At 48.1% G+C, this 21,411-nt stretch overlaps 1 protein-coding gene across 1 annotated transcript; it reads right to left on the bottom strand.

Moving 5' to 3' along the window:
- Positions 1-2,046: 2,046 nt before the first annotated feature.
- LOC135056697 (uncharacterized) lies at positions 2,047-21,310 on the bottom strand. Its single transcript, XM_063962172.1, has 4 exons — positions 21,226-21,310; positions 4,751-4,831; positions 3,266-3,671; positions 2,047-3,170 (listed from the first exon to the last, which is right to left on the bottom strand). The coding sequence occupies exons 3-4, from the start codon at positions 3,665-3,667 to the stop codon at positions 2,595-2,597; spliced, it is 978 nt and encodes a 325-aa protein (XP_063818242.1). The 5' UTR covers positions 3,668-3,671; positions 4,751-4,831; positions 21,226-21,310; the 3' UTR covers positions 2,047-2,594.
- Positions 21,311-21,411: the final 101 nt, after the last annotated feature.

Below are 21,411 nucleotides of genomic sequence, written 5' to 3'. Positions count from 1 at the left end.
ACAGATGGCCATGTGGGGATACGTAACCCTGTCACCTGGTACCACAGGTTCCCCCTTAACAACCTTAACATTCTCTCTAGCCTTTATCAAGGTAGGATCCTTTAACTGTTCAGACGCAAACAGATCCTTCTTTACCTCCAGGTCAGGCACGCTTTCAGTTCTAACTACTATGTCTCTGTTCCCAGCAAGAGGGTCCTCACTGGACTCCCCATCTGTCACTCCCCCAGCCAAACTAGCAAAAGGCAAAGGGTCAGAAAGTTCCGAAGACACACGTACATCCATAAAATCACCGGTATTATCAACTGGCTCTTTACTTCTCACATCTGTTGATAACCGTGATTCCTACAGTTTCCAAAAATGAGGAAAATCCCTCCCTATTATGGCCTCATGCACCAAGGTGGGGACCAGTCCCACTTTAACAACTGCTGACCCACAACAAGTTTCTATATTCACTTCAGCAGTGACATAATGTTGGGTATCCCCATGTATGCAAGTTACCCCAATAGGTATTTGCTGGACCTTTAAGGGGTTCACTAACCCAGCTTTCGCGAGGGTAACTAAACTTCCTGAATCTAGCAAGGCCTCTACCCGGTTACCCTCTAAGAACACATCACACATTTGTTTTTCCAGCTCAGGTGAAGGTACCACAGTACAGGCTAACCTAGCAAAGAAAGACATTCTGCGACATTCAAAGGCAGCATCACATTGCATGGGTTCTTGCGTGACTGGGCAATTGGAAATAACATGACCTGGCATACCACACCTAAGACATTTAACCACACGATTATCAACCCGTTTGGGCAGCATAGACCGTTCTAGCCCCATTGGCCTGTCTCCAGGGCCAGTGTTTACAGTCTCTCCAGCCTTGCATTCTCTTAACCGCCCAGCAACGTTTTCCCACAGAACAGTCTTACCAGCCTTTACTGAAGGGCGCTGTCGAGGATCTATAGGTTGCTGGTTATCAGTAGTTCCTCTGCTGCCAAATACCTCTCTACCATGTCCACTAATTGGTCAGCAGTACCTGGGTTTCCATGGCTAACCCACTTGCGCAGGACCATGGGCAAAGATCTCAAGTAGCGGTCCATAACGACTCTTTCAACCATCTGGGGACCAGTTAATGTCTCTGGCTGTAACCATTTTTTTGTTAGCTGAATAAGGTCGTGCATCTGGGAGCGAGGAGGCTTCTCCATGGCGTACACCCAACGGTGCACCCGTTGTGCTCGTACTGACAGCGTGACTCCCAGGCGGGTCAGGATCTCAGTCTTTAGTTTATCATTGTCCCGAGCCTCAGCAGGGCTTAAATCAAAGTACGCTATTTGGGGCTCACCTGACAAAAAAGGTGCCAGCAGACTGGCCCACTGTGCTTTTGGCCAGTTCTCACACTCGGCAGTCCTTTCAAACGTGGTCAGGTAGGCCTCCACATCATCAGCCTCTGTCATTTTCTGCAGGAAGTGACTGGCCCGTATAGAACTAGAGCTGGTCGGAGCACTGACGGCCACATCTCCAATCCGGGCTGCAAGGCTCTGCACCACTTCTGTTAAGGCCTCTCTATCCTGCCGCTGTTGCCTGTAAAGTTCGTCAACAGCTGCCTGCTGTTGTCTCCTATTTTCCTCCATTGCCACCTGCTGCTGTCTGTTGGCCTCCTGCTGTGCCGCTGTAGCTTGCAGCAAGGCTTTAAGCAGTTCCTCCATGTCGACAGATTTTTCAGGCGGCTTTGTAGCTGCTTTCACCCAGGACATATATCAAACCCTCAGGGGTGAGTCTCAGCAACTTCACACTGGGCTGTATCTGCATAAACCACCGTTTTCTGCAGGCCTCATAAAGCTGCTGCTTTCACTTATGCGCAGAACGGACTGCTCGCATTCTCCACCAAGTTGTAACACTGTAATGGGCCCTACACACTTGTAGATTTGAAAGATTTAAAAGATGAAAGATATGATAGATGAAAGATTTCCCATGAACGATTATGTGCATACACACTGAACAATGTCTGATGAAAGATTTGAAAGATTTGAAAGATCTAGCTCATTTAAATACTGGGCATGGTTTTAGGAATGTGGGCAGGTCTTCTTTGTACAATAAATAACAGCATCCATTTAAAATCACTGCATATCTACTCTGTAGTTTGTTTGGTGCAGTGTATACCTGGTAAACCTTTTAGCACTACCCATAAATAAAGACTCCACACAATTTTTAGTAACAATTTGTAATTATAAATTTTAGAAAAATAATAAATTAGAAACATTCTGGGCTGGATTCATCGATTTTTGTGCCAATGAGTGCCATGACAGCAGGGATTACACCAATAGAGGCATCAGGCATTCCAACAATTAGCCAGATACAGTGCAGCAAAAACAGTGGTGCCAACATAACTGGGGATGAAGTAGAGGTAAAAGAATCTGAGGACAGTATTTCAAAAGTGCACATGAAATAAAAGCATTCCCAACGTTCTATTACAGGGTCAAATGAAGTGTAGAAAACCAACATTATGGTACAATTGACTTCAAGAAAAAACATATTGGATGAGGAAGGTCAAATACAAATCTGAAGACAGCAAACCTAAACGCAAATTCAAAAATTCAAAAACATTTTTATTAAAAATTTAGGTCGCCTTGAACAGTGGAGTGTGCACTCAACAGAGTGGTGAACACTCCACCTGAAGAGGTGCCAGGGAAGGGGGATTGTGGCATTTGGTAACCCGGAGCAGGATATGTGGGGTATTGTTGAGGAGGAATTACCGGCGCAGAATACATGGGAGGGTGAGTTGGGGGAGGGGCATAAGATGTACTAGGCACCTGTCTGGTATCTAACACAACGCCACTGTGGTTGGTCAATTCATCATCCTGGCCATGTGATATAATGGCATATACCAGACGCTGGGCGTATTTTTGCTGAGTGGGGTTCATCTCCCGCAACTCACATGCTAAATGGTCTCCAATAGCTTCAAATCTATCCGGTCTGTTTTTTAGGACCTCCTCTGCCTGCCTCAGAATTGTATCTGACCTGCTGGACGAGACAGATCTTCTAGGGATAGCTGGCCGGCATCTCCTTCTAGCCGGAAGCTGGGGTGTTCCCATCGCCGCCTCACTCTCCTCCAGCTCCGGCCTTACAGTGGCTTGGTCTGCCGGCTCATCCACTGCAGGTTCCACGTCCAGCTCCCTCGAAGACAGCTGAGTTATCCAACAAAATGAAGAAAAATATGTGAAAATAATAAGGCAACAAATTAAACAAGAAACAGTGACATCTGTATTGTGCGGACACTTACCGGATCCACACTCTCCTCTTCCTCAGGCTCGAACATCTCGGGCGTGTTCGGCTCCTCCGTGCTCCGCGCTGTCCTCGAAGGCTCCTCATCCAATACGAACTTCATCAAGTCATAATACCATAATGTTGGCTTCTTGACTTGATCTGACCCCGCTCCTGAACGTTGGGAATCTTTGTATTTCCTGTGCTCCTTAAGAAATACTGTCCTCAGATTCTGGATCTTCCTCTTAACCCACTTGATGTCGGCACCACTATCTTGGGCAAGGCTGTACCTGGCCAATTGCTGGTATGCCAGATTTTTCTTTCCTCTGTTGGCGTAATCCCTTGTTCCCACACGCCACAAGCACTCATTGGCCTGGTAGAGATCGATGAATCCAGCCCAGAATTCACGGTTTGCATCCATGTCTCTGTGAAAGGTGAGATTTAATTTTAAAATATTAAAATCATAACTTAACACAGTAATCAGATATAATATAACATTGGCCGTGCCAGGAGACCATGGTATGTGTAGCTGCAAGCCACTGCAGCAGAGTTACTTTTCAGTACGGGAATTGCTAGGACCTTTTATGTTTGTCTGTTTATATTCTCTATGTACCTCTGTGACCAGGCCCAAGCCTGTGTATGCTGTGCTACAGTGTCTGATGTCATTAAAGATACTGTGGTTATAACCTGAAAATCTGTCTACGAGTCCTTATTTACAATACCCATGTTACCAAAAAAAAAATATATATATATATATATATATGCACAAAATAATATAATAAAAATGTTTGTGTGTGTATGTATATATATATATATATATATATATATATATATATGTAGAGAAAACAAATGGAGGCTGCAGGCAATGAGTACACGACTTATAACTCTTTTAATATGAGTATATGTATACATACATCTAGTTTCAGTATCATAGCACAGAGGGCTATCACTGGCGCCTCCGGACAGCACACACAGAAAGCCGCTACCTGCCGCTCATCAGATACTCCTGGTCTGAGACCGCACACCGTCGGGTCAGCCAAAAGAAGTGTCACACCCCCTGACGAAGTCCTTGGGACGAAACATGTTGGCATGATAGTGGGACACTGGACGTACTACGTCTCTTTGGCTTACCTGACGGTGTGCGGTCTCAGACCAGGAGTATCTGACAAGCGGCGGCTAGCAGCTTTCTGTGTGTGCTGTTCGGAGGCGCCAGTGATAGTCCTCTATGCTGTGTTACTCAAACTAGATGTATGTATACACATATACTCGTATTAAAAGAGTTATTAGTTGTATACTCACTCCCTGCGCCCTCCATTTGTTTTCTCTAAATGTGCATCATTGAGCTTGTGGTACGGCTCTATCGGGAGGACGCTGCAGGGAAATCATTCAGTGGATGATAATCAGAAGCCTGTTTAAAAATTGACAATACAGGATACGTGAATTTGCGTGATATAGTTTTGACTTGTTATATATATATATATATATATATAATACAAAAACGTACCTTATTAAAGCAGATTAGCCCAGTGATGTGTATATAACTGTGATTTGATTTCTGCTTTCCTGGAGTGGCAGTCCTTTGCTCCTGTGTAAATATATATTTATATATGCTTCACTTTTTGCACATTTTGTTATATTACAACCTTATTCAAAAAAGGGAAAAAAAACACTTTTTCCCTAAAAATTCTATACACAATACACCATAATGACATTGGGGTATATTTACTAACATTCGTAATTTTCGGAAAAAGGTCAAAGTTCAATCACGAATGACATCGAAAGTGTAAACTTGCAACTTTTTGAATTGATTACGACTAATTTACTAAGCTGTCGTATTCTGCATTTTCATTTGTTCCGATGTCGATGTCATTCGTGTTTTTTTTACATTTTTTACGGCAGTGATTAGCAAAACACTGCCGACTTTTTAAAAATGAATCTCGGCCGGATCTGTGTGATCCGTGCTGGGGTTCATTTTTTATTTTATTTTAAACTAAACACTGTAAAATCTCTAAAAAAAATTGCGTGGGGTCCCCCCTCCTAAGCATAACCAGCCTCGGGCTCTTTGAGCCGATCCTGGTTGCAGAAATATGGGGAAAAAATTGACAGGGGTTCCCCCATATTTAAGCAACCAGCATCGGGCTCTGCGCCTGGTCCTGGTTCCAAAAATACGGGGGACAAAAAGAGTAGGGGTCCCCCGTATTTTTAAAACCAGCACCGGGCTCCACTAGCTGGACAGATAATGCCACAGCCGGGGGTCACTTTTATATAGTGCCCTTCGGCCGTGGCATCAAAAATCCAACTAGTCACCCCTGGCCGGGGTACCCTGGGGGAGTGGGGACCCCTTCAATCAAGGGGTCCCCCCCCCAGCCACCCAAGGGCCAGGGGTGAAGCCCGAGGCTGTCCCCCCCATCCAATGGGCTGCGGATGGGGGGCTGATAGCCTTTGTTGAAAATTAAAAGATATTGTTTTTAGTAGCAGTACTACAAGTCCCAGCAAGCCTCCCCCGCATGCTGGTACTTGGAGAACCACAAGTACCAGCATGCGGGGGGGAACGGGCCCGCTGGTACCTGTAGTTCTACTACAAAAAAAATACCCAAATAAAAACAGTACACACACGCCGTGACAGTACAACTTTATTACATACATGCACACTTACAGTCATACATACTTACCTATGTTGACACGAGGCTCGGTCCCCTTGTCCACGTAGAATCCATGGGTGTGCGTCATGCACACTGCCGGGGAAAAAACCTCTGCCCACCAATGTATATAATATATCCCCTGGCCACCAATGCATTATGTCCCCCGGCAGTGTGCATGCAGCATGTGTTCTCAGTACACAGCATGTCAATATGCATGCTGTGTACTAGGAACACATGCTGCATGCACACTGCCGGGGGACATTATGCATTGGTGGACAGTGGATATATTATATACATTGGTGGGCAGCGGTTTGTCCCCCGGCAGTGTGCATGCAGCATGTGTTCTCAGTACACAGCATGTCAATATGCATGCTGTGTACTAGGAACACATGCTGCATGCACACTGCCGGGGGACATTATGCATTGGTGGACAGTGGATATATTATATACATTGGTGGGCAGCGGTTTGTCCCCCGGCAGTGTGCATGCAGCATGTGTTCTCAGTACACAGCATGTCAATATGCATGCTGTGTACTAGGAACACATGCTGCATGCACACTGCCGGGGGACATTATGCATTGGTGGACAGTGGATTTTATCAAATTCATTGGTGGCCAGTGTTTTATACATTGGTGGCCAGTGTGTCATTGGTGGCCAGTGGTTTACACATTGGTGGCCAGTGGGAACACTGTCCTATACTTACCGAAGACGCGCTGCTCCTCTCTTCCACGATGCTGCGGCTGGCTGTGCTGCGGCTGCGCTCCTCTTCACTGACGGCCAGGAGTTCCTCTGATGACGGACGGACAGGCGTGGCGTTCCGGCGGCGGGGCGGAGGATCGTGAGGATCGTGAGTATCGTTCATCGCTGATACATACACAATGAACGATACCGCACATTGTATATGTCGGTATCGTTCAGATTGACTTGCATGTATCAGCGATGATAGACCAGCGATGAACGAGCGCGGGGTCGCGCATCGTTCATCGCTGGTATATACACACTGCACGATTTGAACGAGTTCTCGTTCATTACTGAACGAGATCGTTCAAATCGTGCAGTATTATCTACAAGTGTGTAGGGCCCATAAGGGTGCAAGGTGCCGTTTCCTGGGGTATATGGCAGCACGCAGCAGCTAAGGAACAACACAAGTCCAGTTTCTGGTACAACTGGCCCCAGCCAGTTTTATTATACAGAAAATAAAACACCAAAGGAAAATACCTTGCCTGTCCGGCACTAACTAAACACAAGATGTTCCTAACTATCACTAAACAAAAAACACAGAGAAGCCCTATAAGACTCTTGCACAGCTGAAAGCCCTGATTAGCCCTCTGTGAGGCCAAAGATCCGAACTGGGCCCAATGTCTGGAACTTGCCCTATCTCTCTCCCAGGGCCCTTATCCAACTTTTCCAGCAAACTGAAAAGGTTCTAACAAAACAAAACATATTCCTAGAAGTTTCCATTTTCTAAAACATGTAAGACAAGAACCTGGGACAAACATACCTGCCCTCAAACACTATCCCAGTGTTCTTGTCACAATATATATATATATATATATATATATATATATAGAATGTTAGTTACAGCAACTATTTCCAGGTCATCCAGATTCTTGTCTGTGCCACAGGGAACCAGCAGTCACCAAGTTGCAAACACAGTTATTACTCTTCTACGTATAATAAACCATGGAAGTGTGGTGCAATATCAGCAGTTATATTGTTAGTGGGGGAGTGATAGACGTGGCGTGGATGTCATGGCAGGATGCCCCACGCACCATGTATACTTGCCAACATTTTAAAATATTTTCTGCTGCTGCGGCTGAGCCTGTGAATCTATGACGCGCACAACACTGGCCACAGACTTCCAAATGTGTTTACTCAATTTGATGCTAATTAATTGTTTTGCATCTTCAATAATTTCCTTCAAATAAATAACAATATATAAAGCTTACAGAACAGTTTGTGAGAATGACATTGGCAGGAAAGGAAAAGTGATATTGTGTAGTTGTTTAGTACGGAGAACGTTCACAGGATCCTGGGACTGTCTCAGTAGATTAAGGACAGTTGGCGGCTGTGTCCTCGTATAGTTGAGGGCACAGAGTATAAGGCCGTGTATAAAAACCACGGTAAGGTCAGGCATAGTGTGCATCACATACTCTTACACTCAGGCTTTTAACCATTGAACCAGTCTAATGAATGTGAGCAAACTGTGCAGAAGGAACAAAGGGGCAGATGTATTAACCTGGAGAAGGCATAAGGAAGTGATAAACCAGTGATATGTGCAAGGTAATAAAAGCACCAGCCAATCAGCTCCAATATGTAAATTAACAGTTAGGAGCTGATTGGCTGGTGCTTTTATCACCTTGCACATATCACTGGTTTATCACTTCCTTATGCCTTCTCCAGGTTTATACATCTGCCCCATAATAATCTTTTAGGGTCAATCCAATTAGGTGCGATTTGGTTCCTGCGAGCTGTTCTCACAGCGCACTTGCACCGCAGATTACCTTCACAATTCCATTCCAAACTCGCACTGATTTTCTACATGAAATTTGCATTTTATTTGTGCGCGGCTCCCTGAGCAGGGGAAAAGGTGGGGGAAATCTATATTACAAGGTAAAAATTTACTCAGAGGGGTTTAACTAGCAAAATTTGGCCAATAAGGTCAGTTTTCAGGTAAATTTATCTAAAAAGCTAAATAATAGGTAACATGGTGTGGGACAGGTAGGTGGAGGTGTAAATGGTGTGGGACAGGTAGGTGGAGGTATAAATGGTGTGGAACAGGTACGTGGGGGTGTAAATTATGTGGGACAGGTAGGTGGAGGTGTAGATGATGTTGAAAAGGTACATGGGGTTATAAATGGTGTGGGACAGGTAGATAGAGGTGTAAATGATGTGGGACAGGTACGTGGGGGTGTAAATGATGTGGGATACGTACGTGGGGGTGTAAAAGGTGTGGGACAGGTATGTAGAGGTATAAATGATGTTGGACAGGTACGTGGGGGTGTAAATGATGTGGGATACGTACGTGGGGGTGTAAAAGGTGTGGGACAGGTATGTAGAGGTATAAATGATGTTGGACAGGTACGTGGGGGTGTAAATGATGTGGGAAATATATATGTGAGGGTGTAAAAGGTGTGGGACAGGTACGTGGAGGTGTAAATGATGTTGGACAGGTACGTGGGGGTGTAAATTATGTGGGATAGGTATGTGGGGGTGTAAAAGGTGTGGGACAGGTACGTGGAGGTGTAAATGATGTGGAAAAGGTACGTGGGGGTGTAAATGGTGTAGGACATAAGGTTAAGAAAAGAGGAAAGCTAGAGGGGCCAAGTGGTTCTTATCTGCCATCAATATATGGGGTTGATTCAGACCTGTTCACTCACTAGGGATTTTTTGCAGTCCTGCGTACGCATTGTCGCCACCCTTAGGGGACTGTATTTTCGCTTTTCAAGTGTGCGAACGCCTGTGTACCAGAGCTGTACAAACAGATTTTGTGCAGTCTCTGAGTAGCCCAGGACTTACTCAGCTGCTGTGATCACTTCAGCCTGTCCGGGCCCGGAATTGACGTCAGACACCCGCCCAGCAAACGCATGGACACGCCTGCATTTTTCAAAACACTCCCACAAAACAGTCAGTTGACACCCACAAACGCCCTCTTCCTGTCAATCTCCTTGCGATCACCCATGCGAACGGATCCTTTGTACAAAGCCATCGCTGAGTGGCGATCCACTTTGTACCCGTGCAACGCGCCTGCGCATTGCGGTGCATACGTATGCGCAGTTTAGACCTGATCGCCCGCTGTACGAAAACGCAGCCTAGCGATCAGGTCTGAATTAACCCCTGTGTTTCTATGTAATAAAAAGCGGCTAATTTATCCACTAGTCAGTTACTATATAAAGCTCCAGTTTTGCTATGGGGCCCACAAGTTCTAGTTGCACCCCTCACAAACTGTATTACATACCTTTTTTCAGGTTATCAATGTCACAATAATGGTTCTGCGTAAGCTTTTCATGAGAAGTTTCATTTTTATTATCAGAAATCACACTCTCTAGCTGGAGAGATTTATATGCACGCTCTTTGCTTGTTCAGGCTAGGCTCAGCCATTCAGGAAGAATATTTATGATATTTCTCACCTTCTGCCCACATTTCATTACAAAGACGCCACATTTCATTATTTTTAACCCTTTCCCAACTCTTTCCTGGTCTCTCCAGTCAGCCAATTCAGTTGTGCAAAGAGAGGGGTGGAGCAGGTACTAATTATCCAGTCCCGAGCCTGTTGGAGGGGCCCTGCGGGGGCTGCGCCGGCTGTCAGGAGTCACAGATAACTCTTTCTATAACCACTGCCTGCCCCTTGCTGATCACTGCAGCAGCTGCCTAGTACAATAAAGGTGTGTTGTTGTTTTTTTAAGACAGGCGCGCCTGACATCATGATGTCATACATGCTGCCAGCGGGGAGCTGGCTGGCTGCACCGCTGAGGAGTGTCCATCTGGAAGACTAGGTAAGTGTGTGAGTGGGCTGCAGGGGCCAGGTGTGGGCCAGGGCCAGATTAAGCCTTGGGGGTGCCCGGGGCACTTAAGACAGGGGGGCCCTGGTGGAAGGAGGGGTGTATATTAGATTGTGCATACCTCCCAATATGACCCGTTCCACGAGGGACAAAATACTCTCTATCTGGACTTCCCTTTTAATTGATAAGAAAGGTGTTTCAACTCAGGTGATTGCAATCATAAATTTAGATGGAAGGTCTGGTAGAGAGCATTTGTCACTGCTGGAATGCGTCATGGTGGGAGGTATGGATCGTGTATATTAAATGTAAACCAATGGTGTATATTAGATTTAAACTAATAGTTTAATAATGCCTGGGTACTGTTTATAACTCCACCTAATTGAGAGACAACTATTTTATACATTTTTTTTGTAGCGGAACAGACAACTTAACCTTAAAATACACATAGAAAAAATAAGAATTTACTTACCGATAATTCTATTTCTCATAGTCCGTAGTGGATGCTGGGGACTCCGTAAGGACCATGGGGAATAGCGGCTCCGCAGGAGACTGGGCACATCTAAAGAAAGCTTTAGGACTATCTGGTGTGCACTGGCTCCTCCCCCTATGACCCTCCTCCAAGCCTCAGTTAGGATACTGTGCCCGGACGAGCGTACACAATAAGGAAGGATTTTGAATCCCGGGTAAGACTCATACCAGCCACACCAATCACACCGTATAACCTGTGATCTGAACCCAGTTAACAGCATGATAACAGAGGAGCCTCTGAAAGATGGCTCACAACAATAATAACCCGATTTTTGTAACAATAACTATGTACAAGTATTGCAGACAATCCGCACTTGGGATGGGCGCCCAGCATCCACTACGGACTATGAGAAATAGAATTATCGGTAAGTAAATTCTTATTTTCTCTAATGTCCTAAGTGGATGCTGGGGACTCCGTAAGGACCATGGGGATTATACCAAAGCTCCCAAACGGGCGGGAGAGTGCGGATGACTCTGCAGCACCAAATGAGAGAACTCCAGGTCCTCCTCAGCCAGGATATCAATTTTGTAGAATTTTACAAACGTATTTGCTCCTGACCAAGTAGCTGCTCGGCAAAGTTGAAAAGCCGAGACCCCTCGGGCAGCCGCCCAAGATGAGCCCACCTTCTTTGTGGAGTGGGCATTTACAGATTTTTGGCTGTGGCAGGCCTGCCACAGAATGTGCAAGCTGAATTGTACTACAAATCCAACGAGCAATAGTCTGCTTAGAAGCAGGAGCACCCAGCTTGTTGGGTGCATACAGGATAAACAGCGAGTCAGATTTCCTGACTCCAGCCGTCCTGGAAACATATATTTTCAGGGCACTGACAACGTCTAGCAACTTGGAGGCCTCCAAGTCCCTAGTAGCCGCAGGCACCACAAATAGGTTGGTTCAGGTGAAACGCTGAAACCACCTTGGGGAGAAACTGAGGACGAGTCCTCAATTCCTCCCTGTCCGAATGGAAAATCAGATAAGGGCTTTTTCAGGATAAAGCCGCCAATTCTGACACGCGCCTGGCCTAGGCCAGGGCCAACAGCATGACCACTTTTCATGTGAGATATTTTAACTCCACAGATTTAAGTGGTTCAAACCAATGTGACTTTTGGAACCCAAAACTACATTGAGATCCCAAAGTGCCACTGGAGGCACAAAAGGAGGCTGTATATGCAGTACCCCTTTTACAAACGTCTGAACTTCAGGGACTGAAGCTAGTTCTTTTTGGAAGAAAATTGACAGGGCCGAAATTTGAACCTTAATGGACCCCAATTTCAGGCCCATAGACACTCCAGTTTGCAGGAAATGTAGGAATCGACCCAGTTGAATTTCCTCCGTCGGGCCTTACTGGCCTCGCACCACGCAACATATTTTCGCCAATTGCGGTGATAATGTTTTTGCGGTTACATCCTTCCTGGCTTTGATCAGGATAGGGATGACTTCATCCGGAATGCCTTTTTTCCTTCAGGATCCGGCGTTCAACCGCCATGCCGTCAAACGCAGCCGCAGTAAGTCTTGGAACAGACAGGGTCCTTGCTGGAGCAGGTCCCTTCTTAGAGGTAGAGGCCACGGATCCTCCGTGAGCATCTCTTGAAGTTCCGGTTACCAAGTCCTTCTTGGCCAATCCGGAACCACGAATATAGTGCTTACTCCTCTCCATCTTATCAATCTCAGTACCTTGGGTATGAGAGGCAGGGGAGGGAACACATACCCTGACTGGTACACCCACGGTGTTACCAGAGCGTCTACAGCTTATTGCCTGAGGGTCCCTGGACCTGGCGCAATACCTGTCGAGTTTTTAATCATGTGGAAGACTTCTGGGTGAAGTCCCCACTCTCCCGGGTGGAGGTCGTGCTGAGGAAGTCTGCTTCCCAGTTGTCCACTCCCGGAATGAATACTGCTGACAGTGCTATCACATGATTTTCCGCCCAGCGAAAAATCCTTGCAGCTTCTGTCATTGCCCTCCTGCTTCTTGTGCCACCCTGTCTGTTTACGTGGGTGACTGCCGTGATGTTGTCCGACTGGATCAACACCGGCTGACCTTGAAGCAGAGGTCTTGCTAAGCTTAGAGCATTGTAAATGTCCCTTAGCTTCAGGATATTTATGTGAAGTGATGTCTCCAGGCTTGACCATAAGCCCTGGATATTCCTTCCCTGTGTGACTGCTCCCCAGCCTCGCAGGCTGGCATCCGTGGTCACCAGGACCCAGTCCTGAATGCCTAATCTGCGGCCCTCTAGAAGATGAGCACTCTGCAACCACCACAGGAGGGACACCCTTGTCCTTGGTGACAGGGTTATCCGCTGATGCATCTGAAGATGCGACCCGGACCATTTGTCCAGCAGGTCCCACTGGAAAGTTCTTGCGTGGAATCTGCCGAATGGGATTGCTTCGTAGGAAGCCACCATTTTACCCAGAACCCTTGTGCATTGATGCACTGAGACTTGGCTCGGTTTTAGGAGGTTCCTGACTAGCTCGGATAACTCCCTGGCTTTCTCCTCCGGGAGAAACACCTTTTTCTGGACTGTGTCCAGGATCATCCCTAGGAACAGAAGACACGTCGTCGGAACCAGGTGCGATTTTGGAATATTGAGAATCCAATCGTGCTGCCGCAACACTACCTGAGATAGTGCTACACCGACCTCCAACTGTTCCCTGGATCTTACCCTTATCAGGGAATTGTCCAAGTAAGGGATAACTAAAATTCACTTCCTTCGAAGGAATATCATCATTTCGGCCATTACCTTGGTAAAGACCCGGGGTGCCGTGGACCATCCATACGGCAGCGTCTGAACTGATAGTGACAGTTCTGTACCATAAACCTGAGGTACCCTTGGTGAGAAGGGTAAATTTTGACATGAAGGTAAGCATCCTTGATGTCCCGAGACATCATGTAGTCCCCTTCTTCCAGGTTCGCAATCACTGCTCTGAGTGACTCAATCTTGAATTTGAACCTCTGTATGTAAGTGTTCAAAGATTTTAGATTTAGAATCGGTCTCACCGAGCCGTCCGGCTTCGGTACCACAACAGTGTGGAATAATACCCCGTTCCCTGTTGCAGGAGGGGTATCTTGATTATCACCTGCTGGGAATACAGCTTGTGAATGGCTTCCAAAACTGTCTCCCTGTCAGAAGGAGACATCGGTAAAGCCGACTTTAGGAAACGGCGAGGGGGAGACGTCTCGAATTCTAATTTGTACCCCTGAGATATCACCTGAAGGATCCAGGGGTCTACTTGCGAGTGAGCCCACTGCGCGCTGAAATTCATTGAGACGGGCCCCCCACCGTGCCTGATTCTGCTTGTAAAGCCCCAGCGTATACTGAGGGCTTGGCAGAGGCGGGAGAGGGTTTCTGTTCCTGGGAACTGGCTGATTTCTGCAGCCTTTTTCCTCTCCCTCTGTCACGGGGCAGAAATGAGGAACCTTTTGCCCGCTTGTCCACGAAAAGACTGCGCCTGATAATACAGCGTCTTCTCATGTTGAGAGGCGACCTGGGGTACAAACGTGGAATTCCCAGCTGTTGCCGTGGCCACCAGGTCTGAAAGACCGACCCCAAATAACTCCTCCCCTTAATAAAGCAATACTTCCAAATGCCGTTTGGAATACGCATCACCTGACCACTGACGTGTCCATAACCCTCTACTGGTAGAAATGGACAACGCGCTTAGACTTGATGCCAGTCGGCAAATATTCCGCTGTGCATCACGCATATATAGAAGTGCATCTTTTAAATGCTCTATAGGCAAAAATATACTGTCCCTATCTAGGGTATCAATATTTTCAGTCAGGGAATCCGACCACGCCAACCCAGCACTGCACATCCAGGCTGAGGCGATTGCTGGTCGCAGTATAACACCAGTATGTGTGTAAATACCTTTTAGGATACCCTCCTGCTTTCTATCAGCAGGATCCTTAAGGGCGGCCATCTCAGGCGAAGGTAGAGCCCTTACAAGCGTGTGAGCGCTTTATCCACCCTAGGGGGTGTTTCCCAACGCACCCTAACCTCTGGCGGGAAAGGATATAATGCCAATAACATTTTAGAAATTATCAGTTGTTATCGGGGGAAACCCACGCATCATCACACACCTCATTTAATTTCTCAGATTCAGGAAAACTACAGGTAGTTTTTCCTCACCGAACATAATACCCCTTTTTTGGTGGTACTCGTATTATCAGAAATGTGTAAAACATTTTTCATTGCCTCAATCATGTAACGTGTGGCCCTACTGGAAGTCACATTCGTCTCTTCACCGTCGACACTGGAGTCAGTATCCGTGTCGGCGTCTATATCTGCCATCTGAGGTAACGGGCGCTTTAGAGCCCCTGACGGCCTATGAGACGTCTGGACAGGCACAAGCTGAGTAGCCGGCTGTCTCATGTCAACCACTGTCTTTTATACAGAGCTGACACTGTCACGTAATTCCTTCCAACAGTTCATCCACTCAGGTGTCGACCCCCTAGGGGGTGACATCACTATTACAGGCAATCTGCTCCGTCTCCACATCATTTTTCTCCTCATACATGTCGACACAAAAGTACCGACATACAGCACACACACAGGGAATGCTCTGATAGAGGATAGGACCCCACTAGCCCTTTGGGGAGACAGAGGGAGAGTTTGCCAGCACACACCAGAGCGCTATATATATACAGGGATAACCTTATATAAGTGTTTTTCCCCTTATAGCTGCTGTATAGTTAATACTGCGCCTAATTAGTGCCCCCCTCTCTTTTTTAACCCTTTCTGTAGTGTAGTGACTGCAGGGGAGAGCCAGGGGAGCTTCCCTCCAACGGAGCTGTGAGGGAAAATGGCGCCAGTGTGCTGAGGAGATAGGCTCCGCCCCTTTTTCGCTGACTTTTCTCCTGCTTTTTTATGGATTCTGGCAGGGGTTAAAATTCATCCATATAGCCCTGGGGGCTATATGTGATGTATTTTCGCCAGCCAAGGTGTTTTTATTGCGTCTCAGGGCGCCCCCCCCCCAGCGCCCTGCACCCTCAGTGACCGAAGTGTGAAGTGTGCTGAGAGCAATGGCGCACAGCTGCAGTGCTGTGCGCTACCTTGTTGAAGACAGGACGTCTTCTGCCGCCGATTTTCCGGACCTCTTCTGCCTTCTGGCTCTGTAAGGGGGCCGGCGGCGCGGCTCTGGGACCCATCCAAGCTGGGCCTGTGATCGTCCCTCTGGAGCTAATGTCCAGTAGCCTAAGAAGCCCAATCCACTCTGCACGCAGGTGAGTTTGCTTCTTCTCCCCTTAGTCCCTCGATGCAGTGAGCCTGTTGCCAGCAGGTCTCACTGAAAATAAAAAACCTAAACTAAAACTTTCACTAAGAAGCTCAGGAGAGCCCCTAGTTTGCACCCTTCTCGTTCGGGCACAGAGATCTAACTGAGGCTTGGAGGAGGGTCATAGGGGGAGGAGCCAGTGCACACCAGATAGTCCTAAAGCTTTCTTTAGATGTGCCCAGTCTCCTGCGGAGCCGCTATTCCCCATGGTCCTTACGGAGTCCCCAGCATCCACTTAGGACGTTAGAGAAATAAAATCTATAATTTATTAGATCACATGCAAGAATAGCAGTAGCACCTGTACTACTTACACATTGGGACAGGACTCAGGAGGATTCTGTGTGTCTCTCTCACATGCAAGAATAGCAGCAGCCCCTGTACTACTTACACATTGGGACAGGACTCAGGAGGATTCTGTGTGTCTCTCTCTAGACCCTCATTAGATAACAGGTTACACAGGACTCAGACACCCAGGCGGGGAGGAGGAGAAGCTGGGATCCCTGTGTCACTTACAGCTCTCTCCACCCTCCTAACTCTCCTCTGTCGGAAAGCTCCTTAAGTAGCTCATGAAACCTGATACTCCTGTGTCTCTGTATACACCGCATACTGTCCTGCTCACATTCTGGCTGCTTGGTTCTGCTGCTGCATAAGAGAGAAAGCTAGTGATGTCAGTTTGCTCTGGCCAGGGGGGCCCCTGACAAAAGGGGGCCTGGGGTACAGTATGCCCTGTGACCCCCTCTTAATCTGGCTATGTTGTGGGGGCAGAATGCAGAGAGACAGAATGGGGGTAGCTGGCTGCAAAGAGAGACAAAAGGGGCGGGCTGGCTGCAAAGAGACAGAAGGGGCGGGCTGGCTGCAGAGACAGAAAGGGCGGGCTGGCTGCAGGGACAGAGAAGGTGTGAGGGGGAGGGGGCAGGCGGCAGGGATACACTGTTTAACATCCGATTAGCAGATTTTAACGCACATTCAGAGTTAAACATTATTACAAAGCTGCAAGGAGGAGGCTTTACAATACCGTACAGCTCATATACAAATACAGCAGGATGCGTATGGTGTAAATAACGCATCTGGGCTGCTTCTGTGATCCACTAGTGCGTCTCAAGACGCACCATCAGATCACACTGCGTGACCATCAGTCATCTGAGTAACCTTTTGGTTACTCAGGATGGCCATCTCAGGTCTGAGGTCAGTAAATCTGCGTTGCCAGGCGCAGACACTTACATCGGCACTCCCCCTACATGCAGTATGAAGGGTGGAACGGAGCCAGTCACTGCCCCTTCCCAGTCCCCAAAGGCTCGCAGCCTGTCAATCAGGAGCACTGCGTGGGAGGATGCAGGACCCGTTCTGCACAGTGTCCCCACCATCGGACTGTACGCTCACCATCGGGTTAGCATACAAGTCTGAATTAGGCCCAATGATCAGGGCCGTTTCTAGCCAATTTGGCTCCCAGTGCGAGATTTCAAAATGCGCCCCCCCCCCATTGCTATAAATAAAATGCGCCCCCCCCCCCCACGCTCCCGGCAAGGGTGTGTGGTCTGATTCAAATGGGCGTGGTCTCATCTGATATCACGGCCACCACAGGTGAAAAAAAAACAAAAAGGTCCCCATTTTACACATTACGGCAGGCAGGTTTCCCCATTTTACACATTACAACAGGCAAGTGTCCCCATTTTACACAGTGCGGCAGGCAGGTGTCCCCATTTTACACAACGCGGCAGGCAGGTGTCCACATTTTACACAGCGCGGCAGGCAGGTGTCCCCATTTTACACAGCGCGGCAGGCAGGTGTCCCCATTTTACACAGTGCGGCAGGCAGGTGTCCCCTTTTTAAACAGTGGGGCAGGCAGGTGTCAAGTGGGGGAGGGAGGAAGGAAGAGAGAGAGATCATACTACTTACGTAGAGGATCTTCCCGCACTTCGGGTCCGGACGCCTCACGTCCCTCGCGCCGGTCGCCTCCTCCTTCCAGGCTTATCTCCTCTCCTCCCTCTTCCCGAGCACTCCTGCTTGGGGGGCGGGGTTTTGCGGAATGACGCGATTGCGTCATGACGTCACGACGCAAACGCGTCATTCCGCGAAACTCCGCCCCCCGAGCAGGAGTGCACAGGAAGAGGGAGGAGAGGAGATAAGGACACACAAAGTGCTGCGGCGGTCGCCCCGTGCGGTTGCACGGCTCGCCCGCCGCTAGAAACGGCACTGCCAATGATCATGTTGTTCACAAATGAGAAACAAAAATTCCCAACCACACTGAATTTCCCAAAAGATATCCAGGTCTGACTGGACGTCAAAATGAATGTATGTGAGTCCTGCTTAAAGTCCCATGTTATCTTAGGGATAGCTAACAAATGGACCTGATGTTTTCATATTAGCATATCTTCTCAAATGACAAAGATGCAGCGGCGGTGGGATTTGCTTACTCCTCTGAATCAGGGCCAGGAAGCCATGGGGTGAGTGTAACATACCCACACATATGGTGCAGGTATAACGCTTCCTGCTTCGCCTCTTTACCGAGGTAAAGCGGGACGCTACATCGACAAGATGTATTATCATCACTCCCCCCTCCAGCGATCACTGCTAAAGCCCCACAGCGCATCAGCCTAGTGCTGCTGCGTTGTGTCTCTCCGCCGGGCAGCTCCAGTGCACATGTGCGAGATCTCGCTACTCTCGCGAGATCTCACATTCAGCCCGGAGGCTGGCAGACAGTGCTGTCCCTGGCTGTAGTGTTCGGGCAATGATACCTGCAGCTGACGATTTCTGCAACTTACCGTTCATACATTGCCCTGTACATCGGCATGCTATTTTGTCACTGAGCACGCTTCTCCTCCTTCATGCATGGGGGAGAAGCGGTATCAGCACACATAACAGCGTTGGTGCCACTTCTCCACCATAACAACCTGTCATACATCTACCCTTATGTACAGAAAACCATCACTAGGCATCACTACTGTGGGTGATGGGAATGTGGCGAGTCAGTCAAGGAAGGCTAAATGGCACAAAGGGGAGGGGCTACATAAATCCACTGGAGCATCTCTTCTATAGATAGCGGAGAAACATCGGACATCTACAAGCAATGGTAAAACCATCACTCATGGGTGTACAAACCATCGATGGCCTCCCCTATTTGCTGGCTGAGTCTGATGCATCTACGGCCACTGTTCCGTACGGTATCCGGTCTCTAGGTCGACCACTATTGGTCAACATGGCCTATAGGTCGACATGGTCACTAGGTTGACATGGAAAATGGTCGACATGAGTTTTTCACAGTTTTTTTATTTACTTTTTAATACTTTACGATCCACATGGACTACAATTGGGAACGGTAACCTGTTCCGAGTGCAGCGGTAGCTAAGCGAGGCACCTTGCCCGAAGCATGGCGATCGTAGCGAGCTATGCAAGGGGACACGGTGCACTAATTGGGGTACCCGGTCACTTTATGAAGAAAACGACACCAATTTTTTTTTTAAAAACTCATGTCGACCTTTTTCCATGTTTAACTTGTTCATGTTGACCTAATGACCGTGTCAACCTATTTCAGGTGTTGACCTAGTCACTGTCGACCAATAGTTGTCGACCTAATGATTGTCGACCAAAGTGTGGTTGACCCTATGATCCACACCCGGGCGTGTGGGCAGGGATGGGATGTCTGTTTCGGGCAGATCTTTTGCACCCAGCGTGGGGCTGCAGACGTAAGAACGGAGGGCGGGATAGGCTTCCACATGCAGTCACACAGATATTAAGTGTTCAAAGGCGGATTCTTACAATAGCATAAACAAGCAGGCTGCTACGGTCGTACGGAACGGATGTGGATCATAGGGTCAACCACACTTAACCCTCAGTCAGGCGCAGCTGGCCTGACAGGCACAGCAAAGCTGTTCTCTCTCCCCTCTCCGCCCCAAGGGGGCGCAGGGGCCTGTCCCTCCTAGTACCTTCCTATCTCTAGGTGCTGTTCGAAACCCCCCTAGTCAGTTTTCCCGCCTCCTGCGTGGAGTGCAGTAGTGACCCTCCTGGCCTCTCAGGCACACTGCGCCCAAACTCCTCCCACTTTTGAAGGTTCGTTCTTCCTTTTATTTTCATCTATTAATAGGTTTATTTTGCTCATTTTATGAATGAAAATTACAAAGGTTGTGTATATTTTGCGGGAATATGTAGGTTTGCCCAGGGTGGCCTCTCCCGCACACTGCGCCCAACATAGGCGTGCGCAGACACTGACAGGCGGGTGCCGCTCCAGACTTCCTCCCCCTCCACGGCATTATAGTGTTCTCTCACCTCCCCTGTCCTGGATATAGACTGCTTGCCTGGGCCGCCCAGGGAAGCAGTCTATATCCAGGACCGGGGAGGTGAGAGAACACTATAATGCCGTGGAGGGGGAGGAAGTCCGGAGCGGCACCCGCCTGTCAGTGTCTGCGCATGCCCTATGGCGCCCAAACTTATACTCATGTTCGTGTTTTCTCTTTTTTGCTTCAGATTTTCTGCTGAAATGGCCGTAAAACCTACGATTTCTCTCTTTGTACGTCCTAATGAAGGTCACTGATCACTTTAAGAGCGTTAGAATTGAGTTAATTAGGTGCTAATGATGAGTTTCTAACAGGCGTACTGCGCCCGAACCCGGGAGCCCCAGAGGTGCGCCTGACAGAGGGTTAAGACAGATCAATCCGTACGCACTAGCGATCTCAGTCCGCGAGCAGATAACTGATCCAGCGCACACGCAGAAGCTAATTTGTTTCTTTGGCGCATGCGCAGTGCGCTGAACTACGCCAGACTTGTACATATTGCATGCGCATTTTATCTTACACCAGGGGCCAATCAGTGTCATCCTCATTCCTCATTTAACAGGAGAGAAATGTAAGAAAAAAACATTTATTTATTGATAAGTGGTCCCTAATGTCACAATAAGCCTGTACCACAGACTCAGTCCATCTCTCTGTAACTCAGTGCCTGCATACTGAATACAAAGCAGCCTGACACAACTGAGAGAATGACCCCCTCACCCAGACACTGTCCTGTGTGTCACTGGGTATCACTGCGTATCAGTCTGCGTTACCTCAGGGTTCCATGGCGTGACGTCACAATGCCCCGCTGCCGCTGTGGGGGGAGAGAGAGTAAGCGGAGGGGGCGGGGAGTCCCGGCTGTGGCGTCACCGAGGTCCCAGAGCAGCAGAGGCAGCGGCGGCGAAGGAGGAGGTCAGAGACACGGGAGAGGTGAAGCCGGTGGGGGGCGCTGTGCACTC

Source organism: Pseudophryne corroboree, chromosome 3, assembly GCF_028390025.1.
Source record: "Pseudophryne corroboree isolate aPseCor3 chromosome 3, aPseCor3.hap2, whole genome shotgun sequence".
Classification (NCBI taxonomy): domain Eukaryota; kingdom Metazoa; phylum Chordata; class Amphibia; order Anura; family Myobatrachidae; genus Pseudophryne; species Pseudophryne corroboree.
The sequence above is the reverse complement of the archived record's forward strand: the minus strand, read 5'-3'. Positions and strand labels throughout refer to the sequence as shown.